Source organism: Astatotilapia calliptera, chromosome 5 (assembly GCF_964374335.1).
Source record: "Astatotilapia calliptera chromosome 5, fAstCal68.1, whole genome shotgun sequence".
In the NCBI taxonomy this organism is placed as follows: domain Eukaryota; kingdom Metazoa; phylum Chordata; class Actinopteri; order Cichliformes; family Cichlidae; genus Astatotilapia; species Astatotilapia calliptera.
Genome location: NC_137426.1, coordinates 23,715,218 through 23,743,095, shown reverse-complemented (window position 1 = coordinate 23,743,095; position 27,878 = coordinate 23,715,218). Strand labels below are relative to the sequence as shown.

General features: G+C 43.7%; 1 protein-coding gene across 2 annotated transcripts; it reads left to right on the top strand.

Annotated features, from left to right (window-relative positions):
• Nucleotides 1-350: 350 nt before the first annotated feature.
• Nucleotides 351-26,692, top strand: rassf5 (Ras association domain family member 5). Of its 2 annotated transcripts, none has more exons than XM_026168300.2 (6): nt 351-1,966; nt 12,997-13,124; nt 22,586-22,696; nt 23,546-23,879; nt 23,967-24,082; nt 24,199-26,692. In XM_026168300.2, exons 1-6 carry the CDS (start codon nt 1,198-1,200, stop codon nt 24,340-24,342), a joined length of 1,602 nt encoding a protein of 533 aa, XP_026024085.1. In that variant the 5' UTR covers nt 351-1,197; the 3' UTR covers nt 24,343-26,692. The 2 variants fall into 2 exon arrangements, with proteins under 2 accessions (XP_026024085.1, XP_026024083.1); XM_026168298.2 differs by having other exon boundaries at nt 22,583-22,696.
• The last annotated feature ends 1,186 nt before the right edge of the window (nt 26,693-27,878 follow it).

Here is a 27,878-nt window from a genome sequence, read left to right as displayed (position 1 = left end):
TTTATTTTTTTGTTATGTGAAATAAAAACTATGCTTCTAAAATAAATATATACATATATTGGACAAGATTTGAGTTTTTGTCAGTTTGCTCAGTTTTGGTTTCACACCCTTCCTGATGAGGCTTTGGCACTAAGGTCTGTTGAGACTTGTCTTGTTGGTTAGAGACTTGTTAGTCTGCTGCCCAAAAAATGCTGTTTGTCTTGCAGTACCGAGTCAGAACCTTTCATTTTGCCCCTGACAAATCCCCTCCATGCAAAATAATACTAAAAATAATAGTGAAACTGAACAGAGTCAAACAGAAACAAAACAGACTCGACAACAAGAAACTCAAAACAGAAATCAAATCATTTGAAAATAATGTTTATTTCTAAGCCCCCATTAGAAATAAACACACATAATCACAAAAAGTGATTTTGTCCATAATTTAAGAATTTAAACCTTAAATATAAAAGGGATGTGACACAAGATGAAAATATTTACCTGAGGGGTCAAAGATGTAATCTTTGGTGTAAATTCAAAGTCTACATATCTAATCATCTTCCGTAACATATATCTGGACTCACAGCATAAACAGAACTTGACTGGATGGCGGAAGCATACAATCTCGAGGTGGTAATTCCACTTTTTTTAGAAAAATAAAATAAAATTGAGGTAAACGTGTGGCATGTCAAATATCTTGGCCTTTAATTTGCTGTCCCATTAAAAACAAAAAACACCAAAACAAAAAAACCCACTTGAAACGGACTATTTAAATAAGAGAAGATTTATCATTTTTAAGCTATTCGTTTCATTATACATCCAGTCCGTGGTATTTCTCTGCATATCCCTGAACTGTGATTCTTTAAGAAACGCATTTTCTGGTTTCAGGAGATTGTTGCTTTCCCTTCATTTACAGTAAGTGGCCGGCTGGAATAAAACAAATTTCACTGACTCGTCATCAAGTTCAATATCACCCAGTGATGCGGGCTGGTTAGCGTGCTAAAACGTTAAACAGAAATTCATGCGCGCTACTATCCCTCGTGTCTTTGGGGAAGCGCGCTCGCGCTTTAAAAGTGTCGTTTCCCTTGCGTCACTACTACAGGCGTGACACGGCGGGGAGAGCTGAGTTTACAGTCAGGGCACGGAGTGAAAACACGCACACTGACACCCCTCAAACAGACGAACACACGCGCTTACAGGAGGGGGTTTGACAGGATAATGGCGTCTGTGAGTGTGGTGGGGCAGCAGCCGAGTCCGCAGTTCTTCGGGCAGCTCGGTGGCAGGAAGAAAACCATCCTGCCGAGGAAAAAGTCCTGGGAGATGTTCAGGAGAAGCTCAGGGAGTGGGGAGGAAGATGTGTCTGTCACTGCTGGAGGAGACACAGGGACGGTGGTGAGAGGAGGAATGATGCCCGGTGAAGGATGCGGGGCTCCGTCCGCCCATTCTGCGCCACGTAGCCCGGAGCAGCAGCGGGACAGCGGCGCGGGCACCGCCGCTGGGGCACGGCAAAGTCACAACGGGCACATCACCGGCGACTGCAGCAGCAACAGCTACATGGACTGTCACGCCAAGCACACCGCCCGCGGGGGTCGGAGGAGCTCCTCGCTGAAGGGACCGGGCACTAATGTCATACCGAGCGAATCGCTGGCGAGTGGACATAAAAGATTGCACCGGCATCGGAGCGCGACGCAGGCAGATTCTGTGAACGGAGACAGCGGACGTCAGAGCATCTCCTTGCGGCATTCAGCGCCAGGGAAAAGCGGCGGTCTTCCACTGGAGCGGGTTACGCAGGGCAGAACCGGAGTGGTGAAGCTGGCTCGTCCCGAACCTCACCGCATGGAGGCCTGGTCCATCTTCTCTCAGGGGACGGACCCCCGGGTGAAGACGGAAAGGGGTGAAGGACACCGTTTCGAGGCCAAGCCCGTTAAGCAGGACTGGTGTGACGCGTGTAGCCGGCAGGTCACTGTGGAGGCACTCAAATGTCAAAGTAAGTAGTTAAAGCAGGCTACTGCAAGTGAGTTGCTTTTTTTCTTTCCCCGTGGAAATGAGTGATTATAGGCTTATGTGGTGCCACGCCACACACTCGGTGTATACCTGCTTTATTCACTTGTGTGATTACTGTTTCATTTCCCCACACGAGACATCGTGGAACAGACTGCGCACGTGAATGCAGAGTGTTTTGAATTAGAGATCCGCGTCTTGTTCCTGCAGCGCAGTTTTTATGAAGGGCACGTTGTAGCTGGGTGCCAAACCATAGCTGTGGTTGTGTGTTTGTACACACACACACACACACAAAAATTGTGCATGTGCCTTTGTGAGTGACTCGGAGTGACAGGGAAGGACATTTCCAAAGATTTTTTCACCACAGGCAGCCAAAATCCTTCCACGGAAAGAGCTTTATCTAGTTCTGCAGCTGTGCCTCCCAGAGTTCCCACTTTGCTACCAGACTTAGAGAAAGAGGGCGAGATGGAATCCACAGTGGTGTACTGGTGAAATCCTGAGTAGTGGAAATGTCTGCTCAGACACATTTAATGGGGACAATATATTAAATACATCAGTCTGATGCTGTGGGATGTGAGAATATGTTCAGAGACAGAAAGCAGCATCTGATGATGCCACTCCTAACATATCTGCATGGCTCTGTCACAGACAGTTTGGACTAGAACTCAACCTGAGGTACCTTTGTGCTTCTCTGCACACCCACTGCACATGCGTTCATCCTCTGTGTGTGTGTGTTTGAGTGTATGCGGCTGCTGAGCAGGCATTGTGTCAGCAGTAGTTTGTCATGGCGAGGTTGGAGCTGCAGAGTAGTGTGAGATAAGGCAGGATAAAGGATGATTGGAAAGGGAGGGATAATGAATGAAGCAGGTTAAAAAACAAACAAACAGTGAAACAAAACCAGGAGGAAATGAAGGAGAAAAATAAAGGATGGCATGTGGTTGCAAACAGTGGGTGATGGCAAGTGACGGGAATCAGGAGAGACAAAGAGCTAAGAGCAGAGAGTGCACAAGAGAGAGGGATGGAGGAAAAAGAGCGCAAGTTTGCCGGCACTGCCGAGCTGTCTGATTTAGTGTGCTATCAGCAAGAGCTCACTGAGGCAAGAGCAGAAAGATTACTGGAGCATATATACCCACAGAAACATGCACACACACAAAACACACAGTTTCTTTAAATCTCAAAAACTTCACTAACTTTTTCACTCCCCTTCACAATTACTCTCTTCATGGATAAAACCAATTAGTTGTACATCTGCTCTCTCTTATCAGAAGACATCTGAGGTGAATGCGGTGAACAGCCGTGAAGTTCAGCAGGCAATACAAATGTAGGCATTTTAAGGTATTTTTGCGGTGGAAGAAATGCAGCCGTGACTGCCAAAATAGAAACGGCACGCACGCACCCCGCTCCCTGCAAATGACAGGGAGTGAGAGACAAGAGGCCCTGCAACCATAAACAACCATCATTCTCCATCTTTGTCTGGTTGCCTCACTCGCTCGGCCTTGTCTGTGTTTGCTTTGTTGCATACGAAGCCCAAACAGCTGTGCAGCGTGCACCCCTGGGACAGTTGTGGCCTTGCTCTGCACTGGAATCTGTCAATCTCCCAAGAGTTCCCAGTCTTCTAGTCTGCTGCTCTGTTGGTGTACAGGCCTTTAACTTTCTTCTGCTGCCTTTCTTCTGTGTTTATGTTTTCTTTATCTTTATTGCGCCTCTTGGGTGATGGATGAGAATGTGATTTGTGGTAAAGCTTAAAGACTTTACTCACATATATGAGCCATATGTGACATCAGGCTTCAGTGGAGCACGACATATGAAAGCATAAAGACCAACACAGATTCTGATGACTGTGACAGTCAGGACATTTATGAGCTGCTTTACTGGCGCTAGTCTGTCCCAGTAGGAGACACCCCCCCCCCTTACCATTATAGGCAGAAAACATGCACACAGTTTATGTTGTGGGCCACATACGGCCCACTTTGATCTTAAGTGGGCCATAAAGATGTTTAACTAAACATTAAACCCTTAAAATATCTTACGATAAGAAAAAGAAGTACAATTTTAACAGCATGTCTCAGTTTTTATCTGATAAACGTTGAAAACTTTACTGATATTTCCATAGATGGTGATTAAAAAGGAACATTTCTGTCATTTAATTTTTTAATTATTATTACTTAATTCCTTTGGTTTAGCTTGACTGGCCATGGAAGAGTTCTTTATCACCAGGAAAAGCTGAAAAACAGTCAAATGTCCAAAAATGTATGCACTGCTTCTTTTGCTTTGGCTGACTCTGGTCCCTAGCCCTTATGTTTGACACCGCTGCACTACACATATTATTACGACTTGTTATAAAATGCTAATTTAAACACACTAAAAAGAAATGAGTGTGTAGCAGATGCATACGTACATCTGTAAATCTATACACTATACCAGGGAGGAGGAGGGGTAGGGCACTCCCACTAATCTCAGCTCTGAGTGTCTCCAGCCCTGGGATTATCTCTCCAGAGTGGAATCACTGGGATTACAAACAGACAGGATCAGACGTCAGATTAATATTTAATTAAAGCTTTCAGGGAAGCGTGCTGTTGTGGCGCTCGTACACTGATATGCTGGATCTGGTCATCTATAAGACATGTGGCACTGTCTGTATTTACACTGTTTCTTCCTAAATGCTATTTTAACCTCTTTGTAGTTAATCCCTGAGCGTAACATTCAGGCAGCAGATGAACAATTCGCAATTTAATGTAGATGTAAGCTGATTTATAAGTGTCAAATGCAGCATAGCATGCTTTGGGATTTGTTAATGTGTTATCTGGGGCCATTATATGCTGTATAAGAGGGCTATGAGAGCCTCAGAGGAGGAAACATGGCTACTGACAATTGCAGAGATGCCCTTAAATGTTTCTCTGTACATTCAGTTAAATAAACAGTTTGAAGGGATAGAAACGAAACATTTCAAAGAGAAACCAGAAGGAAGTGAAAAGAAAACTGTCAGAGTTAGCATTTTTCCTCATTGGTTATGTTGTCCCAGCACAGTATGATGTGCAATAATATAGAAAAAGAACAAAAGACCCCTGAAATGCCCCAAAGTTTTGAAGCAACAACCAGAGAATCTGAATCCTCATTTTATTTAACTGCTAGATTACTCAAGTAATTCAACTATTTTAGATCAATAAGTTTTTCAGAGATTGTTCACGGTGGCCATGTTTGCATGAACTTGTACTTCGACCACCGTTTGTGAGCTTTGCTATCGGTTATTCTGCGTGTCTCTGCTTCTCATGTCAGAGGTCTGTTTGACAAGGTGAGCACCTGAGAGGTCAGTGATCCTCAAATTTATGACAACAGCAAAAGCATTCATGAACAAGTGTGTGAGCCCACACACGTCTCTGTATTTGTCTAACAGGAAGCCTGTGTAAGTGTACACACACACACTTTTCACCTCGGGGCATACCCCCTGTCTGTCTAGGGACTGTATTATTTCCCTGAACTCCATCCTTATCCTACCTCTTCCTGTGGTCCACACAGTACAGGCCTTGTCTCAGCAACTGCTTTCCTTTGGCCTTTTTCACCACTGAAGAAGAAAACATGGGAGGAGGGTTGTGTTAAATGGTTCATAACCTTCTTGTCCCTGCATACCGCTGCTGCGCTCTGCCAGCGCTGAGCTGAATATAGTTTGAATAAGACTTCATCCAAAGCATTCCTTTGGAGCTCATGTGTCTAAAGTTGAAATCAAGTTGAGTCTGAGTACAAAGCTGCTTTGAGTATTGAACAGAGCTTGATTGAACACCTATATTATAATCTGTTTATTTTTAATGTCATTTCAGTGAGGCTTTACACATCAGGGTGATTAATATGTTTAGCTGTAATAGAAGCAGAAATGTAGGACATGAAGGGTTTTGTTGTATTTTTGCAGAAAGACCCGTGTGGTGTTTTGTGTTTGCCTCACTTTGCATTGCCACTCTGCTGTATGTATATGGGGGGTTCAAGCAGGCTATATTTAGGTTGCCCTTAGTGGATATTGATAGCAGGACTGTGTAGGAAGAGGTGGTTAGAGCAGTAAGGACCAATGAAAACATTCTCAAGAACCTGTTAGGTGAGGTCGATTCGGGGGATTTTAGACTTTAGCAACACACATTACATCACAGGTTAAAAAAACAAACAAACAAAAAAACCAGGCACCTCAGTGGGAAAAAAGCAGTGAGAATAGATGAAAATTCTTGTAATGTAATGGATTTGTGTGAGAATGGTGAGCATCTCTTTCCTTTGTACTGCTCAGTTCTGTAAGTGGGGCAGGACGAGAACTCTCAGGAGCTTTCACTCTTTCTCTTTCACAGTGCATATTAAGAAGCAACGGACTGCGTGTCACAGCGAACCACACAAACTCACACACACACACAAGGTGAAGCATATCCTTCACACTGACAAGATTCAGTATGTCACTGTTGAGGGGTTAGACAGCATGGCTGACTCACTTCCTCTTCGCCATGATGTGGATTTCAAACCAAGGAGACAGAAAAGTGGGGAACGGCGCTGGGAGCGTCTGCAGTGATGCCTGTGACGTCTGAAGATGTCTTCAGATACTGAATGAAGTGAGGAAAGTCAGCCACTGATGGGACAGAAAGACTCCTGTTGCTATAAAGAGAGGAGAGAGGAGAGAGAGAGGGTCAGAGAAGCTAGGGCAGTGGTTGCATTTGGGGGTCTCTGTCTCTTTAAGCTGGCCGTTCTTCACTGCGGAGTGTGTGGGTGCTGCAGCAGAGACAGAGGGAGAGACGAAGAGAGGATGAGAGAGCAGCGGTGAGAGAAGCAGCAGGACGACAGAGGAACAAGTTGTACCGCAGAGATTTGGGGCTCGTGTCCTCACGCTGAGGGTTGAAGACGACTGTTTTCAGGGGTAGACCCGAGGAGGACAGTGTAGGGCGAGAAGAGGGGGTTGAGCACTGGGGAGGGTGTGAGAAGTACAGGTGGAGGGGTGGCAGAGCGTGTGGAGAGGGGGCTGTTTATTCGGAGCGTGGCACCGGTGGCAGAGTGGCTGCGCTGGGATGGCAGAGGGGGGCAGTGGGGGGGCTGGCGCTGGTGCAGTCCTCAGAGAGAGAGGGGCGGCCGGCGGCAGGACAGGAGGTCCTCCAGCGAGGGTTACGCACACAGGACGGTGCCTGCCGGATGGTGCCACCATGTTCCATCCATGGCACAGATAGCACCTCCCGTCCCAGGGCAGGAGGAGGCAAAGGGGGAGGCAGCAGCTGGAGTTGGGGCTGGGGGAGCAGAGCGCGTTAGGGTGGGCAGGACATTTCTCGGCCAGGTTTCACTGTGTCTAGAGGAGGTGACGGGTGAATCGGAAGGGGAGGCTGGCAGCGCCTGCTTCGGTCACGTGTCGCGGCGGCTGGGGCGGCTGCTGAAGAGGCTGCCCAAGTCTCGCTCCTGGAGCGACAGCTTGCGAATCCTCCGGCGATCATCCTCCAATGGATCTCTGCTTAACAACTCAGGTATGGAGATGATCAAGATGACCGCAGAGTGTGTACAAGTTGTGAAACCTGGAAATGTGGGCATAGGGCATTGATTAGTTAGGGTCAGTGCTCTGGACAAGGGGAAAGATGATGAGTAGACAGGTTGAGCTGGGTTGGCCTCAGAGGTCGGCCATGTGCCAAAATATTTGTGTATTGTGCGCACTGAGCCATCTGTCTTTGAAATGAGCCGGTAAGCTGTGTTAGTCTTTGTCAGTACCCCTAACGGGTGATCAACCCCCTGTGTGCTTTTGTGTACAGCACACAGTAACTAGAGTTTATTCTTAACCTGCACTTTTTCAGTCTGCCTGGAAAAACCTCTGTAAGTCAATTATCATATTGACTTTCATATTTGTAGCAGAAATTTGAGATTAAAGTGAGCCTGCCTGAGGCTGCATGCCATTGATTTTTCCCATGTTTTCTCCAAATAGAGGACTAATGTAGCATCAGCACAAAGTGTGAATGGGTTTAAAAAAAAGAGGCAGGGAGTGAAATGGCTGGGTGCTGCAGAATCATTGATTCAGCCAGGGAGTGACAGCAGCTGCTTAAACCCCCACCACCACTAAAAAACAAAGAAAACTTCAGCTTATTTTGTGTGAATGTGTGTGCACATCTTTTGGGGGAAGGTGTAGGAGCGCCCTCCTGTGTGAGCCTGATAAGAGCCTAACTAAACATGACTCAAGGAGCAGGTCATCATTGCACCACCTGAGTAACGTCATGCTGCGGCCTCAAAAGCTTTAGAAACACCATCAGTAGTACAAGCTGCCACAGACAGATAGCAGCTATTTTTGGATGGTGTTCCCTCTAAGGAAACCCTATTCATCCTTTTAAGAATGAACCTGTCCAATTTGGATTCCTCTGTTCTGTCTTCTACTGCATCTTTAGTCTATATTTGTCTGCCAAAGAGTCTTATAAATGGTGGAGGATCCCCGGGGCGTCTTCTTAGATGCTGTAACCTGCTGAGAATATAATAACTGACCTGAAACAAAAGACACAGTTACATAATTATATCAGGGGAGGCTTTTGACAGTTCTTCCTGCCAACACGGGGCTATAATTTAGCGCTACTGCATATTTACAGAAATAACTAGAAAAAGTGCACTCTGTCAGTTTAAAACCACGTCGCCAGGGCTCGGTCTGTGTATCCGTAGCCCATCAGAGGTTGTGCTCAGAAGCCAAATGGAGGCCATTCCATTAACCATAAAGTACTTTTTAAGCATTAGCACACAGAACATGAAAAAAAAAAAGAAACTGCACAACATATAAAACACCATATAGCTACGAAAATGTGCCAAATTTATTGCGCTGCTATAAAATCTTCCTGTTCTCTCAGTCTAAGTACAAGTAGTATCAAATCTGAGCGCTCATTGAGTCAAGCTATTAGTGGCTTATCAAGGCTTCTGTCGTGCACATTTTAAAAGTTTTGCCTCACTGGAACGCAGTTTAGTGCAGTTTACTACGCTGGACGTTCTTCTATTGAGGTTTGAGAGTCATTTGTGAATTAGAAACTGGGAAATATTAGCACCATAGAATGATGGGAAAACTCTCAAGGCCTGCTTGCTTGTTCAGTTGTCAGCACAGAATGAAGCTTTACATTCGTGACAACAGATGGGGACATGTGTTAAGCAGCCTCAAATAAACGCTATATGGACATACTGTACAGTCAGTCTGCTTTACTGTAACTGTATTTCATTTAGCATGTAGTATCGATCCATCCATCCATCCATTTATGACCGCACTTCAGATGGACTCATTTAGTTAATAGTAGGGTGATGGTTAGGTTGGGATCCATAACTTTATATGGAAATTTTGCTTATTTGACATTTATGGGGCCAACATGCATGTATGGACTTCATATTTTTTTAAAATGTGCTGTTTGTTTTTTTTATCATGCAGCCTAACTGTCATCATTCCAAAACATTCACTAACGATGTAATCATTACCCACAAAAATATTCAGCTGTATTTATTTACAGCTCACAGCACAGACTAAAAAAAACAAACAAAAATAAAGCCCACTTCCTGTCTTGTTTGTTTTGCTTATTCTCAGAGCATCTGTAACCTCGCAGATGGGAGTTTTGCGAGAGGAGAAGACAGACTCTGCCGCGATGAAGATTAAAAATGTCAGAACGAAATATGAAATGACTGTTTACACAAATAAAAACAGATGTCAAAGGGGTAAGAGGGTCAGATTAAATTCAGATTTGGGATTAGATTAGATCTGTTCATGTCCGATTTGGCAGCATATGGAGGGGTGGTTTGAGTTATGAATAAGGATGGAGACAAGTATAAAAACGGAACGGTAATATTTTTATTCACCAATGTGCCGAGAGATGAAGAACAGCTACGCAGTAGGAGAACATGGATAACTGCTTCAAATCAGCTATGATGGGATCAGACTAGCTAAAGGCCCCCCAAAGACCCCCAAAGCTACTCTAAATCCTACAGAGCTCCCTTCAGGTTCATTAGTGTGTTAATATCCTCGCCCCTTTTTTATCGCTACCTAACCCCTGTGTAACCCCTTCATCCTCAGCCAGACGAGGAGTAAATACAATATGCCCCCCCTCGTTTCTATCTGGAACCATACAGACATCCTCCATAGCCAAAAACTCACTGATAATCTCTGTTTTTACCCACGCCTGTGTCTCCCACACCCACCATGTCGCAGAAAAAACAACCACAACCACCCACATGCCCTACCTGCCGATTCTTGGCATAGTCAAATTTGTTTGATTGCGTACAGGAACGTCTCAAAGTACTTCAACTGAAACTAAACGAGGAAGAAAAACCCCCCAGAAAGAATGAAAACAAACAAAACAGCCTCATCCTCCTCTGAGATCAGAATTTACTTCACAAATCAGAGCTCGTCCTCCTTCTTCTGCTCACAGCGGACAGTGGTTGAAGTTTTTTTTTGTTGTTGTTGTTTTTGAAAGGTAGTTTCCAGCCTAATTTCACATAAAGATATGGAAGTAAAATGGCATTTCCTGTAAATATCTCCTACTGCAAAAATCTAAAACTCCAGCAGGGTGGAATCTATTTAAGATTGAGGAACTTCTCCACTGAGTGGACGGCGTAAGAGTGCACTGTACTTTCCAGAATAGAAAGTGGAAAGCCCCTTTTGCAAGTCCCAGCGAGGAGCTCGGGGCTGGTGGGGTCAATTTGCATTCAACTGCAATTACTTAGAAAACTCACACAAGAAAAGTGCTTACTCTTCTCCTACTTACTCTTTCTGTTCTGCCTGTGCGTACGTCAGCACGCCTGCATGACCTTCAGAAACCCTCTGGTTCACTGGATCTGCTGCTACTCTTTTTTTCCACCTGCTCATTAGCACTCATCTGAAGGAGTCTCATGTAATACCAGGCCTGCATGCACCAGCATGCCAGCAGACGCTCAAACATTTACCCTGAACATACAAGAAAAACCTGAGCTCAAACAATTCAAAAGAATGGGATAAGGAAGGTGCTGAAACCTGTACAGGAACACTTCTGTGAATTTTCAAAATACTCCAAAACGCTGAAATGCCATTTCCATTCTTTGTTTGTTTATGTGCGAGGCAGAGGTATGCTATCAGCGTGGGAATAACGTGGAGTTTAGGTGAACAACGTCTTGCTGACAGCGGTGTATCATGTAGGTGTGGAGCAGGGAAAGACGTTCCACCCTTACATTGTGGCTGTTTTCCTTTCAGCATGTCCCAACTTTTGCAGTTACTTATCAGAGAAAAGGGTGGGGTCCGTCTTTAAGTTGTCACCCAACCAAACACCAGCAGTGGTTTTTCTGTGTAAGCGTAGCCAAATGCAGAGGAAAAAAGGCACAGAATGCCAGCCAGAGTGTGGATGGAGGGAGTGAATGAAGAAAAGCAGGGCAGGAAAGGAGTTTCTCCTTTTCCTTCCCCTGCGTGCTTCCTTTCTATCTCTCTTTCTCTGCAGTGACCTCTAAAGTGTCACGAGCAGAGCATCCCCTATCTGAACTCTCCTCTCGCTTCAACACATCCCTCCTGCCGGTGAGGCACTGACGTCCTTCTCTCTCTGCTGAAGCTACAGACACACACCAGCAGTTTAGAGGTCACTGCAGAGAGGCGTCTCAATCTGAAGTGACTTCTAAACTGTCATGGGAAAACTTTTTCCCCACGTAGCCCGGCTTTAAAAAGCAAGCCCACCATTATCCAGTGTCTTTAATGCCCACATAGACCTTTCTGTTTTTTTTAATCAGTAGCGGATAATAATGTGAAACTGTAAAGCCCTTCTCTTTAACGGTGGTCATTAATTCAATTCAATTTTATTTATATAGCGCCAAATCACAACAAAAGTCGCATCAAGGCGCTTCATTAACAAGCTTGTTACTATGGTTACTGATGCTGAGTGTGAGAGACGCAGTGATACCCCCCCCCCCCCCCTCCTCTTTCCTCCCTCCCTCCTCTAAGAACAGCAGACAGAAAAACAACATGCAGGGCTCAGCCTTACTCATTCAGCTCTAGCTGCAGCAAAGAGGTGTAACAGAAAACAACACATGCGGATTGAGGTTTGATCTCGCCGAGCGCATGCAGTATAGCGCACTGTGTGTCCTTTATGAAGCTTTAAGCTCAAAAACCATGAAAGGCGTCTGACTCAGAGCTTCCACAAAATACACTTCTCTCTTTGTCCGTGCAGCTCTATAATAGTAATCTTTTTTTTTTTTTTTTTTTTTACTATATCCTTGTGCATGGATTATCTCACCGGCGGAGGAGAAGTGAGATCTGAGGCTGCGCGTTGCAATGGGGAAAGTCTCTGACCACAATAAAGTCAGCAGGGCAAAAATAAACAGACGCTGACATACGCGGAACCACCTAGAAATTAAAGAACAACGATGGACTATTTGGGGACATTTTAAAGGGGGGGGGGGGGGGGGGGGGGGAGTTGAATCTATTCTTTTCTAGCTGGGCGGTCGATGGGAGTTGACCAATGGCAGCATTGCACCATTTGTTCCCTTTAAATGGAGTAAGCCCATCAGTTGTTGCGGTGCATTAAAACTGTGTTACATTATGCATTTGATTTTTAATGGATGTGACATGTTCGTTATTGACTGACTAATGTAGTTCCACTGGAGGGGAATTTACTTCTCTGATCCCTTCTCTGAGCAGTAATATTATGACAGCCAGATTTCACCGGGCCTTAAATTAGTCAGTATCAGGTAAAGTTGCTTGATTAGAGCACATGTTCAGGTATCAATGCCTCCATTTTTCCTGAATCACTACACGCATGCATATAATCTCTTAGCAGTTTAACACTGTATAAGCTGTGAGTCTGCCCTTAGCCACTAGATGGAGCCAGATTTCTGTGCAAATGGATCTTTTGAATGATTTCACCTTTGATTAAGTCAGAACTGGGTCTCATTTATAACTTACATGCGACTAATCACCATTTCACACTTTCACAGGGGCCACATTATTAAATCACCACATGATTAAATTCGCTGCTGTTCCCTCTCGGTTCTGCGCCTCTGTTCTTGTCTCTGACTGGAGTGTTTTGTTTTTGTGTGTGTGATCAACAGACTGCAGCTACACATGTCACCTGGAGTGTAAAAGTAAAGTACAGATTGACTGCAACAAGAGGGACAGAGAGCCCGAGGAAGCTCCTTCTCCCAGACGGCACAGCTCCTCCACAGCCTCTCAGTTCAGGGTAAGTATTTTAAAAGACATGACAGGAAATGGGTGCCATTTTTGGGGGGGTACAGAGGAAGAGTAAGCACTTTGACGTGTGCAGCAGAGGTGTACGTGAGTCAGGGCTGGGTAATGGAAGAGTTCTTTCCTTCCGTGCCCACACTTTTACATAACCATCCTCCACTTTGACTGCATGCGGTCTCTCCTCCTTAACTCTCCACTTAAGAATGTATTTATGCACTCATTTGCTTTTTTTGGTCACAAAGTGTTCCCAGGACAAAATATGCTACGTCACATTAGCGTCTGCTCCCCTACTTTCATGACTTCTCTTGCCGCCCTCTCTCTCCCAGCTTTGGCTCTCCACCAACTCTCTCCAGAAGTGTAGAGGTTTGCTTCTGGATGTCCTAACTAGGGATGGGTATCGTTTAGGTTTTATCCGATACCGGTGCCAAATCGGTACTTTTGAAACGGTGCCGGTGCTCAAACGGTGCTCAAACCGGTGCTTAAAGAATGGAGAACACAAAATTGGTCCAAAAACCTCTCATGTTCAGCTGTTTTTTGTAAAAATATAACAATGTTAGCCTTTTCTGCAGCTATGGGGCATATATGGTATCACTCTTGGCTGGAAGCAGTGCTTAAACAATGGAAAAAATACAAACTTTGTCCAAAAACCTCTCATGTTTAACTGTTTTCCACTTTTTCTTTGGTCATTTTAGCCTTTTTAGCCAGGGTGAAGGGAGTATCTGCCATCAAACAAGAGGACAGCCGCATGTAGCTATGATGATGTTTGCTAGTTCACCTTACATGCATTAATGTAATAACGTGGTTAGCCTACTCAACGTAAATTACACACAAACAACATTAAGCTACTCACGCAGAGAAGAACGGCTGCTGCTGCCATCAAATACGGCGCATTTCTCGGCTTTTAAAAAAAAACGCTACGCGTCGCCAGGTGTTTCATCGGATTTGAGGTGTTACCTCCTTTGACAGTATCACAGTATCAGCTTAAAGCACTTGTTGCTGCTGAGTTTGCATATTTTGCTGTGAAGTACAGCCAGACTTTTGACCGCTTCGCCTTGGACATTTTTAATCTGTAGCTCTGCATAAAAGAACGTACGTACCTGGCCCCGCCTACTATCCTCGGAAACGTAAAATGATTGGCTAGAATCTAAAGTGTATCACAGCTCAGGAAAAAAAAGCACCGAAATAAAGCACCGAAATGTGCGCTGCTTTTCGGTCTGGTTACTACCGTTGGATTGCTTAATGAGTTTATTAAGTGCTTTTTAGTTGCATTGACCACTCAAATGGCTTTATTCACACACCCATAAAGCACTTTATCAGTTCGGCATACAGACAGGAGGAGCCGGAGAACCACTCACACTGCAATTAGTGGACATTCCTTGTCCACAGCACTAACTCTGTGTACAGGAACCTTATTTGTTGCTTGCTCTATATCAGAGTTTTTAGATGTTAAAGGAATATGTAATTTTTAGTATCCATGGATGATGGTAAGTCAGTAACCTATATAAAGAAGAAATCAACAGTTTTAAACTTGAAATTCAAAGTTTCAGCTTTTAGCCTTGTTTCCTATTCTCCTACTGTACAAGTCCGGAGGCGTCCAAGTGATACAGTAGTTACGTAAAATCCATCGTCAAAATAGTGCCTCATTCACTCTTTGTGTAAGCACATGGTTGTGTTTAGGGACCTATAAGATTGTGAGTGTGCTGCTCTTGGCATGCCATCCACAGTCACCCACGCGATGTGGTCCATCCACACACGCACAGACACACAGATATCAGGCACAAGAGTACTCTGGCTAACCAAGCAGGCCTGCAGCAAAATGTTGGCAGCTCCTCTTATGTCCCGAGGTCATCTAGCGAGTGTGAGCGAATGCATAGAGCGTAATACGATCAAAACAGCGTGCACAGAATTGGAGCAAAGTGTGTTTGTCGTTTGATCCAATAGCACCACTTGTTCTCTATTGGTTTCAATCAAAATCTCTAGTGGAACATAAATGCCACAGTCCCAGTTGTTTCCCTTAGTTTTTAGTTGTTTCTGGTGTCATTTTGTTTCCGTGCATCATGTTTAGCATCATTTTCCTTGTTTCAGCGTGTTTGTTATTTATTTGTCTTTCAGTTATTTCCTGTTTTACTTTGAAGGTTTATTTTCTCATGTGTGGTGTTGTTTTATGTACTTCCTGTTTTTGTTGCTTTCCTTTCTTTGTGATTGTCTGCTCGCCTTTCATTAGTTTTATATGTGCTTTGTTTACTTCACCCGCTCCTTGTCCCTACCAGTGTCTCATTTTGCAGTTAACCCCAGAGGACAAAATCATTATGAATTTTTTTTTTTTTTGGTCAAACTTTCCCAAGTGCTATTTTTAGTAGAGCAAGGGATTTTCATCACACCAGCTCCTATTTTATACAAACACTAGTTTTCTTTAGAAATTATAAATTATTTCTATTTGGCAAAAGCAAAAGACATCAGTTTAGACTTGAGAAAAAGAATTGTTGATGCTCATATAACAAGAGAGAGATATACAAAGTTGTCACAAAAAGTGTCAAGAACTGAAGAGAGCCACACAGTACAGAACGAGCCTGGCAGAGTTAGGAAGCAAAAGATTTCAAAGACTCTGGAAAGAAAACTAGTGAAAGATGTGTTTAAAGACCCCAGAACAAAATCAAAACTGAAATTCTCATAGGAGGGTTAATAGCCCTGTCTTCATCTGTCCATGTGGACTTTGTGTTTCCCTTTGTTTGTGCTCAGTGCTTTTCCCCTGCATTCCTTATGCTTCTTGTGCTCTTATTTTGGATTCTTGGTTTGCTGCTGTTTGGACTTTGTGTTTCTGTGTTTTTGTAATCGCCATTACCGGTTCCTGTTGTGTTTACTTCATCTGCCTTGGTGTCCTACATTCAGGTCATCTGTCCAGCTACACATGAACAAAACAATAACGACAAAATTGCTTTTATGTATTTTACATTTAGGCCATTAGTCAGCATGTCAGCATTAAAAGATTATGTCAGTTTTAGTGGCATATGAACTTAGTGACTGGTGTGCTTCAAATAAAGCCTCTTGAATGGCTAGAGGAGAGACGACACTTTGTTTCCTGCAGCCCCCTTTTTTCCATTGCTCTGTTTTATAACTGTAACCATGTGTGTGGTTAGTACGAGTCCTTTTTGTGTGTACATCAGCAGAAATTGATCGCCTTTTGCCCCATATGGACGGAGACTGCTGCAGCCACACAAAGGATCATCACGCTGACCAGGTTTCATCGACTTGAGACCAGTAGTGTGTGTGTTCTAGTTTGTGTGCAGCACCCCCTGCTAGCACTCTTCTCCTATACTGATTACGCTGATGGAAGCGAGGAGCAGAGCTGCAGGTTATCAGTCATCAGCTGACTTAAACCTGATGAAAAACACCCCAGTAAAAGGCTGACACACTGTCGGTGCATGCCACAGTTCTCCCAAAGCTTATTGTGTGATTTTAAAATCTTGCTACATGCACTGAAGCAGCCGACAGACAGATGGGCACATCAATCTCAGCAGCAGCAAGCGTCGGCTGCTTTTTGGCAAGGGGGTCGCTGCCAGAGTTAGAGGGCAGGTTGTAGGGTCGCTCTGAGGTTAGGGGTCACGGTAATCTCTATGCTAACAGCCATCATTCTTCATTTTCTTTCTCTCTCTGTGGGCACCATAAGCCTATCCCTCATCACCAAAACAGCAATGATTGTGCACCTTTTTGTTGTAGTACTGTGTCGGTCCCTGCCTGTGTTTCGGTGCTGACAAATTAAGAGTCGGGATGGTTCTACATAAAAGTGACATTTACGGCGGTTATGATGGTTTCCAGTCAACCGTTGCACGCTGCACCCAAATATCAGTTGCAGAGCAGCCATCTTGCCCGGCTTTTGTGCTGCTTCCTGTTTGTGCTCGTGTTTTGTATGTCATACAGAAGTTACGGGCCTTCATATCTCTCACTCATCAGCATTTCTTTCTATTTACACATACCTCTCTCTTTCCCCTCTGTGAGAGGAAGTGGCCATGCTTTGCAGGGTGCAGTCGCTTACAGGAAGAGAGAGAGAGAGGGAGGGAGAGAGAGTAGAGGGAGAAGGGGGAGGGCGCTTGCAGACTGATAACACGCTCAACCACAGATGGTTGAGCAAGGTTGCAAGAGAGTGAGGCGGTGAAGCTGGTGCAAAGACAGGCTGAGAGAAGAGGGAGAGGATAAGAAAGAGAGGAGCTGAGTGTGAGGATTCTGTCCTTTTTTTGGTAACATTGTCAAAACGATGGGAAGGAGAGCAGAGAGGAGGTAGCAGGGGATCTGTGAGCATCTCGTTTCTGCAGTCGAGGAGCTCTGCTGCTGCTATTTACCCAAGACCCTGGGGACGGATGGATGCTTACACAAATAAATGCCAGCATAATTGACTTGGTTGTGCATGAGGGACTTTAGTTGGACTGTTATTCGCTCCTTCTCAGTGGGTCTTCACAGAGACACAGAGCAGGATCAAAGCAGGATGTGGTGTTGCTTGCATGCATGCCTTAACGAGTGTGTGTTTGTGGGCATAACAGGTGCTCTCAGGTGAGCGAGCTTAACTTGAAACCAGTCTGTAAGCTGACTCCATCACTCCGCCGTGTGCCTACGTTTGTGCGTGCGTGCGTGTGAGGTAGTTACAAGCTTTGCGTAAAAGTGTCTGTATGTCTAGCTGAGAATACTCAGGTGCACATACAGAATGGCCTGTTTGTGACTCTCACACACACTCACACGCATGACAGGAGGAAGTGACACGTCTGTTGCTCGCTCTTGCATTTCCTGGTCGTCTCTCCGGTAGCACCCAAAGTGCCGAATCGAAGCAGAGTTCACCTGTTTCGCCCTCGCAGGTGGGATCTAAACCCTCTGGATGCATCAGCACAGGAGCGCAGACTATTTCTGGATGAGTAAAGGGCAGTTGTACGCGTGTAGACTCTGACTGTGCCCAAGCGTCACTTCGAGACAACCCATCGCTTCCTCGAGCTGCCAACGTGCTATTCTGGTGCTTTTCTGGTGCCAGAGGCTGTCCTCGGACCTCTCCATGACCGTCAACACAGTGCTGACCCCCTCCATGACCAGCAGTAACAGCATGAGCAGTGGGTACTGCAGCCTGGATGACGAGAGCGAGGACTTCACTTTCTTCACAGCCAAGACCTCGTTCTTCCGCAAGCCTAGGCAAACAACTAAGGTACAGAATCAGGAGTACAGTCAACCTGATAATTGAAATTTTAATATCGGAGCAAGCTCAGTCAGTGCGCCAATCGTGCCGGCAAACAAACTCTACTGCACTTTTTCTATATTTAAAAAAACAAAACTTTTATCCAAAAAGGAGAAGTTAGGAGAGGAAGCGGTGGCGTTTGTGCATGGTTAAGTAGGCCTCTAGGTGTGTGTGTGTGTGTGTGTGTGTGTGTGTGTGTGTGTGTGTGTGTGTGAGAAAGTAGGAAGGGGTTACTGTAATACAGCTGTATTGTTCAACGTTGATCTGTTGGCTTGTCAGGTTTGCTTGTTTTTAACAGACTGATTTCATGGAGGCTTCTTCTCTACAGTGTGTGGGAGTGGAGAGGTTTCCATAGAGGCAAAGCTGATACTTTTGCACGAGAGCAAGTGTGTGTGTGTGTGTGTGTGTGTGTGTGTGTGTGTGTGTGTGTGTGTGTGTGTGTGTGTGTGTGTGTGTGTGTGTGTGTGTGTATACTGTTTAACTGCACTTTTCTAGTTACCATAGCAACCCATTGCTGGTTTTACTGGCAGTCTTCACACTTCCTGAGATTTCGTTTAGCTCTACTGTACATTCAGTGACCTGATTGTGTAACAAACCATAACCAAAGTATTTAAAGTAGCACTTGAAAGAAAAGCAGCGCTGTCAATACTATAGACGAAAAAGAGAAAAGAGACCCAGGAAGTGGGAGGCGGCCTGACAAACCAACACAGACAGTTGGTGTTCATGTAAAACCTGCTCATCCCCCTTCTTTGCTGTCCTTGCCTTGTGCTGCCTTTGGTGTCTGACTTGGAGAAGGTATAATCTCTGAATAATTGACCAGCTATGCTGTCAGGTTGTGGAGTTAGGGTTGCAGCCAGGCTCACAGCCTAAGGAGGCTGACTTGCCTGATCTGAGAGAACAGAAGCTGCCAGCTGATTGAGACTGATGACCCCGACGCCCTGTAACCAAGAAATATTATATGAATTATAATGTAGTAGCACTGTTAGCTAGACAACATGGTAGCTAGTCTACATACCCAATAGAAACTGAATTGTGTGCTTGCGTTAAATGCAGCCCTGTGGGGCAGTGCGTCTTTAAAGAGCAAAGTGCTCTGTTTATCCTCGTGTTTGAATATGGAAAAGGAGTATGCAAAGATCTGAGATGCATCTTGTAAATAGAGACATTATCATAAGTTTTGTGCATAAGGAAGTGAACTGAAGTGTGTGTGTGTGTGTGTGTGTGTGTGTTTCTCTGGTATGGTCCAAATAAATGAGTTATAACACTGATATTCACCCGGAAACCTGTAACCTTTTATTCAGAAACAGACCGTGTTATGCTAATAAAACAAGAATATTGTGTCTATTACTTCCTCCTACATTATCTTAGCTAATAGAAACTCTGATATGATCCAAACACATCAACCTGTCGTGAAATCTCTCACTTCTTCAGTGTACAACCAAGTGTTACTGTGTCACGTAGCTTGCCTTATTAGCCACCTAGCTACCTGTGGGGCCCAGTCCAGAGCATCAAGTGATGCTAAATCCAAACCAGCTGAATCAACTGTAGCTCTCGTGTTAGTTAGTCATTGCACAGATGATTGTTACTGCTTGCACTCAAACATACAACATATTAAAAACTGAGCTACAATCCTGCTCTAAATTAGCATCGCAGTGAGACCACGAACAACAACCGTAGATATCTGCAGTTTCAGTCATCATAAAAAAATGCAATAAGTTGTGGTAGTAAATCTATTTTGATGCTGGTGCTTAGGTTTTTGTGCGTTTGTTGTGTGAGTGCACACTCATGCACAGACCTGCACTGCTGGCAGTGATGGCACACACACAGCGCTCTGTGGGCTGTGAAATAGAATCAGCTTGCACTTCTCCTTGACACTTGACCCTGTAAAGACAGCGCTCTGAAACAAACTGCTGACAGTTTGCGTGTGCATAGGTCCATGTGTGTATTTTATGTATGTGATTGCATGTGACCATCGCACACTGTTCAAAATGTTTGTATTTTTGTGAAAACGCTCATCACTCGTCATGTTGTCGGTCTTACAAGTTTGAGTTAAAAAGCTGGTCAGGTGATACACACAGACAGGTGTGATACTTGATTTCATATCGACTACACTCCCGTGATATTTCAAGCAGTCGTAAAACCTCTTGTCCAGCTTCACAAGAGTGAGAGCATCAACACTTATCTGCGTCACCTTGGAGGGACTGTGTCTGTGTCTGTGTATGTGAGAGACTCTTATGTAACAGTCAGAGATATTTTATTTATATTTTTCATGCTTTTTAGATACACATGTACCTTTAGATGCATTCAGCAACAAGAACAAATTTGAGTTGCTTCAGGTTTGCCTCATGCGCCCTCGCCAACACAGTGAAGCTCAATCAAGTAGCATAATAAAAGCTGTTTATGTGGTAAAAGTGTGGTATCTAAATTATGAAAACAGGAGCGTTTAAAAACCAACATGGCAACAAGAGCTGATTGTTTCATATGAGACTGAGACAGTATAATCAGATAACTTATTACATGTATGCATTAGATGATGGAAGTGTGCTTGCACATTGGCTAAGAGACTTTCAAGCACTTACAGTCTAAAGATATCTAACTATCTAATGTAGTGAAACACTTAGCTCTGGAGCCAATAATCTACAGTGCAAGTCCATCAGATGTGTTTTCCTGGAATGCCTCTGCAGACTCTGTGCGCCTCTGCGACCTGGTCACAGTCAGGGCTTTTGCCGACCTCACAGGAGCGAAAACTGTACTATTGTCCGGCTCTATTGTCCTCTGATCACTCTCGCTGGTATGCAGACAGGCAGGGCAGGGCACTGCTTCTGATACATTTATAAACTCACATACAAACGCAGGAATTCCTGCGAGGTTCTTTGCATTTTGTTGCTTTCCACTGCACGGAATTCTCGATACGAGTCCGCTCCTCCGTATCCCTCAGATTCCTTTCCTAACCTTGGATTGCACAATGTGCTCTTTATTTTATTTATGTTTTTATGAATGCAGCTGGGTCAGTAAACTCAGTGGCTTTTTATGGGTCTTGTGAGATGCAGAACAGAAGGCTTCAAATTCCCCCATGACAGAGATACTTACATTCATGATCCAGATATGAGGCAAAAACACTCGTATTTGGGTCCTAATTAGTAAAACATTTTATTCTCAAAGGCGCCACCTTCATTCTGCTGCACTGCTGCAACTTTGGCATTTTTACAGAATTGTGGGACTATAATTGGGCAGAGTCTGGTAGCGCAATAAGAAGAGCAACAAAAAGAATAAGCAGTGCAGCGTTTCCCCTGCCAGATGCCCAGTTTTAGCCAGAATGGGTCCTTTTATTTGTGTCGTTTGTTACCATAAGGGTGCACTTATTGCATTTCCATTGAAAAAAGAAACAGTGACTTCATCTTCAACCTGAGGACTTCCCTCTAGAAACCATAGCTGCATCACATTTTCTCTCTCTCACACACACACAAAGACACATAATCTCTCTCTCCCACCTCCCCGGAAAATGCAAACGAACAAGTAGAAGGGAGGAAATTTTACATAAATAAAAAAAAAAAAGCTATTGTGAGATAGAGAGGATGCATCCCACTGTACTATAAATAACCTAGTCAAACTCTGTGTTGCTAAGGCTGGCTCAGCAGCCGCTTTTTCATCACTCCTTACCCCTTCTTTCGCTGCCTCCCACTCTTTGACTCCCCCTCGTCTCCTTTCGTTGCATCCTTCCTTTCTCTCTCTCTCTTGTTCTCATCCTTATTCACAAAGGGAAATGAGTAAGAGGGAGGCAAAGCTGTCAATATTCTTGCGCTGAGATGCTGAATGCACGATTAGCTCCATTCACAACATTTCCTGTCCCCGTGCAGAGCTGCGGGCTAGTGTAACTATGCTTTAGCGTGTATTCAAAGCCCATCAGCTGCAGTCAGAGTCAGCTTTTTCTGTGTGAGGATGGCAAAGATGGAGGGCAGGGTAGTGTCAAGAGAGACCACCCTGCAGGAACTGGCCTAGATTCTCTTTAGTCTTATTTGTGAGCCAAGCATGACACCCACTAGGTCTGCAAGTCTGTGTGGAAGGTGAAAGGGTTTTTCCTGATTGTGGTTCATCTTTCTTCAGAAACTTGAGCAAAGACTATTAGACCGTTTTTGTTTTTCTGGATAGATTGAAGCGGCACCATCTGCTGGTTAAAGATAAAACATTCCTGCTACTTGCGACAGTGGTGCAGTGCTGATAATAATTTTTTCTTTGCCTCACAGCAGAATGCAGCAAAGGAAGAAGAGAAGGGAGCGACAAAAGACCTATCAGTGGAAGAAGTGCGGGCCAGGATTGAAGCGTATAACGCTCAAGTCACAGAAAATGGAATGAAATTGGTGAGAGTTTTGTTTTTTAAACAAATTTGTAAATTTGCACTATTCAGTCTCAAAGTCACAATGAAACCTTATTATTTTAGCTTCCCTTTTTTTTCATTAATGCACACATATTAAAAACAACCAAACAAACCTGGATGTAGTGTAGAAAGTAAAATATTAAATTAGGAATAGTATTTCGGAATACTTAGTTTGATCAAATAAAGTAACACACTTTTATATATGTAGCTTTTAACTGTTAAAAACAAAAACAAAACAAAGTACGGGAATGATTTGAAAAACACAAAAGAGATGATAAAAATTGCTTCCCTGTTGGAAGCCTTGATTTAACTTAGCTTACAGGTGCAAACACCTGGGACCATTCAAAGTTCATTTTGGTCTGCTGGTCTGCAACATCACAAGAATAGCAATGCACCAGGAAGTGGCTGCTGCCGGCGAGAAACATTTTTCTCATGAACTATGCAAACAAGATTGAACATGTTAGAGTGCTTTCGGGGTGGTGGTTGGTGGTTTTTTTGTAGTTTGTTTTTTGACAGGCCTGTGAATTTTCATGCAGTAGGTCTTTCATAACTAACTGCTCTGTCATGTTTTTCCACTTATATTAGAAAAAAAATCATAACTGTAACTAAAGATTCATTTTTTTTAAAAAACTGTATCTTTTGTTAAGTTCAGAAAAAAACACATCTTTCACATTTTCCTAATTTCCATGTTTCACTGCATTAACCTGTCTATAAATTGAAAGATCTTAAACCACCACAAGTTTGGTGGACATTAGATCCTAAACAGCATCATTAGGGTGCATTTTGTTACTTTGCACACATTAATGCACGACCTTTCCCTCTCTTGCTGTAGGCTTCAGACGGCTCATACACAGGCTTCATTAAAGTCCACCTGAGGCTCAATCGACCAGTCACCGTCCATGGCGTGGACCCGTCAGCCTCAGAGGGTGCGTCCAAGCAGGTCAGCGACCGCCTCCAAGCTCCGCCGAAGGAGCAGGAAGCTACAGACTCTGAGCATTCAGAGAAGAGAACGTCCTTCTATCTACCAAGCGACAGTGTGAAGCAGCTCCACATCAGCTCTCAAACCACCACAGGAGAGGTCATCAAGGGCTTGCTGAAGAAGTTCATGGTGTTGGACGATCCACGCAAGTTTGCGTTGTACAGGCAGACGCACCGCGATGGACAGGGTGAGGACAACACATGTGCAGCCGCTAGCTCGCGTGGTTTCCAGAAAAGTAACTGGTGATATCAACGCTATGTTTTTCTTTTTGCAGACCTCTTCCAGAAGCTTCCTCTCTCTGACCACCCTCTTCTTCTAAGGTTGATTGCGGGACCAGATCCAGAGCAGCTCAGCTTTGTGCTTAAGGAAAATCAGACCGGAGAAGTAGAGGTGAGAAGGCAAAAAAACATGCATAAGTTTATTACTAAGCTGCAAATGTTAAGAGGGTAAGTGCCTCCAGAAGTGTTATAAATCTGCTCCTTCTCTTTTCCCTCCTAATCCCACAGTGGCATGCATTCTCTGTCCCCGAGCTTCAAAACTTCCTGGTCATCCTTCAGAAAGAGGAGGCGGAGCGCATTAGAGCAGTGGAGCAAAAATACACTGTTTACCGAAAGAAACTACAGCAGGCCCTTCAACAACATACCCCCTGACCCCCGTCACACATAACGTCATGGCTTTAACCCAGGGAGAGACTGACCCTTTGAACTCCGACACCTTCGAGATCTATTCGCAGAGCAGAGCCCGAACTAGCTTTTCTTGGAGCTCCAGATATACACGCGGACGTGCACACATGTTCACACGTGGTTGCATAGCCTTTCTCAGGACGCATATGAGCCCCTCTCACCGCCACCACAACCCCTCATACGTCGCCTCCTTGTGAAGGGAATCGGGAGTCGAAAGCGTTGTAAAAAGCTACAGAGTGTGTGTTGTCTTCTAGCTGATGGGACAAATAGTGCCAAGGACGCTTGCACACACACACACATACACACAGAAAGATCTGTACTGTAACTCAACTCGAGTTGAGACTGATAGATTTTCATAATAAGTGGTGTTTGTAAAGATTCCCTCTTCTTCTGCTACCGCTGCTGCTGCTGCTGCTACTGCAAGTGTTACTTATGCATGAGTCTGAGCTCATCTTCCCTGCACATAGACTTAGGATTAGAACAGTAGGCATGATTACTTTTTTTCTGCATCATGCAGGGATGGAAGGACAATCATACTGTGTTGTTCCTGGAAATGATATATCAGTTATCAGCAGATGTGCTATTTTATCTCTCTGGAGTTCTAAGGGAGGTATTTAGGGTGGGAGTTGAAGTACTGGCAACCCGTGCTTCTCCTTAGAAAATGTTTTCTTAAGGAGTTTCGAAATCTCAGAACAGGTATAAGAAAGCGAGATCCATTCTGGGCTTTTTCTCAGGGAGCATGAATTGGGAACAGAGAAAAGCTAAAGGAGGAAAAAGATAGCCCTGTTCCACGTAGAACAAGCTCGTTTTAGCCCCTGCTTATCTGCTCTTATTTGCTAAATTCAGTCAGTGCTTCTTCAGCCACACCCAGTTGGCACCCTTCTCCATGCTCCTGCAAAACATACACATAATCCAGACATGTTCCAAGATGATAACTGTCATATAATTTCCATTTCCCCTCTCACTTTAATCGCAATCAAACTTGCATGAATTCCACTTGCAAACTGCATGAACCCCACCTGCGGAGAAAAGCCTGCCGAGGGAGGTGAACCACAAACCTTTATCGACACACTTTATGTACACTGATGGAGTTGTATATTAAATGTTACAGGACTTTGATGCCAAAGCTTAGAGAGGGGGCACATCTGCCGAGAGTGATTAAAGCGATTACAGACAAAAGTTTGTTGAATTAAAGGTGGTGTATGTGAGGAAAACTGATTCTGTTTTGCACATTTACAGTAGACGCAGGTTAATGATGGTCCAAACATCTGGGGCTGGGCATGCGTTTAGGTTTTCTTGAATCTACCTGCCTTCCAACCTAAAAAAAAAAAAGAGGAAATAATAATATATAAATTTCATGAACATGGCTATGATGTACCAATGATGTGTTTGCAATGCATATGAATTATGTAGACACTGGAAAAAGAGTGACAAGGTTTAACTTAACTGTTGAAATGAACATTTTTAGGTATCATTCCTACTGGTTGGTTTGTGTGTGTGTGCGTCTGTGTGCGCGTGTGTCTGCACTCTCATTTAGGGCAGTGAGGATCATGTGAATAGTGTTTTAAAATGAGTGTGTCTGTCAACAGCGCTCCATCATTGGGCCTCACTTACAAAGATGTGCATTTAGTGCACGTATAATGTAACGGATCCTAACTGCACATTAGCTGGCTGCTAAAACATCTGGAGTGCATGCATCACAGAAAACATTCAACCTTGAGAAGTTCTTATGCTTCTTCATTTAGTGCATAAAAGTACTGATACACGAGGCCTGTTGTCCATGAGCACATGCGTCCCTCTGTACTGTTTGTGTGTTTGTTTGTTTTTTTTCTTACTTTTAACGCCACCACCCAAAGCCTGAGCTGTTCCTGCTGGCAGTGCCTTTTTTTTCTTGTGCCCCTGTGTATCTATGTACTGTGTTTCAGCACACAGGTGCCCGAGTTAAATGTATGGGTGCTTTCGCATGTGTGCAAACCTGTGTCCCTCGGGTGGTGCTGTTTCTCTCATTTTTCTTTCTGTCCTGTAACACTCATGTCTTTCCACCAAACCCTCCGTGTGTGTGTGTGTGTGTGTGTGTGTGTGTGTGTGTGTGTGTGTGTGTGTGTGTGTGTGTGTGTGTGTGTGTGTGTGCGTGTGTTATTTATTTCACGGTTCACACCATCCACATTGTTATTATGTGAGGGATGTGTAGACCTGATGCTTTTATTGCGATTTTATTTTGTTTTATTTGAAGAAGTGTGTGTGTGTGTGTATCAGTAGAATTGTACAAAATCTGAAAATGAAATTAAAAAAAAGGAAATTCCTTTATTGAAACTTTCTCCTTTGTTTGTTTGTTTTTCTTTACAGCAGTATAAAATATTTCAGTGAACAATCTTATACTGTTAAATCAATACTTATTAAATGCTTTACTGCGATACAAGAGAGGTCTGTGTACAAAAGACATAGAGCTTAACAAATTTATTATACCACCGCTCAATGTAAAGTCACAGCTGCTCTAAATCAACAGTACTCACCAGTATGTGCAAGCTCCTTAATCAAAATTATACTTTGGCAACACTTTATAATATGTCCCATAACTAAGGTCATAATTCCCCTGGAATTAAATTGAATTATGAATTTGTATATTTACCAAGTAAGGGTTTTTTGTTTGTTTGTTTTTACCCTCAAAACGCATAACTATACTGTAAGTAAGTTTAAGTAGTGCAAAAGTAATTTTAGGTTCTGCCTAAATTCTGGGTGTTTTACAAAAAAGGAGACAGAAATTATACTGATGCTCAAGCAATTGTAAGCACTGCATGAATAATTTTATACAGTACTTGGTAATTTTGTGGAGAAACAAACAACATTTCCCAGGCTTACATTGTAAACACACTGTACTTTTTGGATTGGGCATTTTAGGGAGTGGTTTAACTTTGCCTGACTTCCAGGTATTTTACAGGGAAAGAGACACTCCTTTCCTGTGAAATCCTTTTGATGGCTTGAACAGTGATGTGAAAGGGAAAACAGTACATTAGCCTTAGCTCCATCAATGTAAGGTCACATAGCCCTGCAAAATGTTATGGTATTTATTTTTTCTTGTAGGTTAATAAGGGAGAAATAAAACATCCATCATGCACATCAACATAGTGAACATTAAGTAAAGACTTAAAAAGCCAAGTATGCCCTTAGTTGCAGGCCTTATTATAAAGTGTTATCGATGTTTTTAATGCTAAAATATGATTATTGTTTTTATCCATTGGCTTTTCACATTTACTGTTTTACATAAAAGCAGAAAAAAACTATAAAGCACATTCATGCTCATCAGTTACAAATAGCACATGCATGAGTAATTCCAGACACATAAATATAACCTTATAAAGTGTTAAATCAAATCAGACACAGTGTCTTTTATCAAATTTGAGGGCGCAATTATACATTTAAAATCAGGGTTTCCAAGTTCAGTGTCAATACGAAGCCCAGCTGATGTTGGAAAGTCTTGTGACCTGCACTCTAAGCACTGTATT

Excerpts from the sequence above, each read along its gene's own strand:
- rassf5 (XM_026168298.2), top strand. The coding sequence starts at position 1,198 with ATGGCGTCTGTGAGTGTGGTGGGGCAGCAGCCGAGTCCGCAGTTCTTC. Across the intron at positions 1,967-12,996 it reads GGAGGCACTCAAATGTCAAA|ACTGCAGCTACACATGTCAC; the intron begins GTAAGTAGTTAA and ends TGTGATCAACAG. Across the intron at positions 23,880-23,966 it reads GACGCACCGCGATGGACAGG|ACCTCTTCCAGAAGCTTCCT; the intron begins GTGAGGACAACA and ends TTCTTTTTGCAG.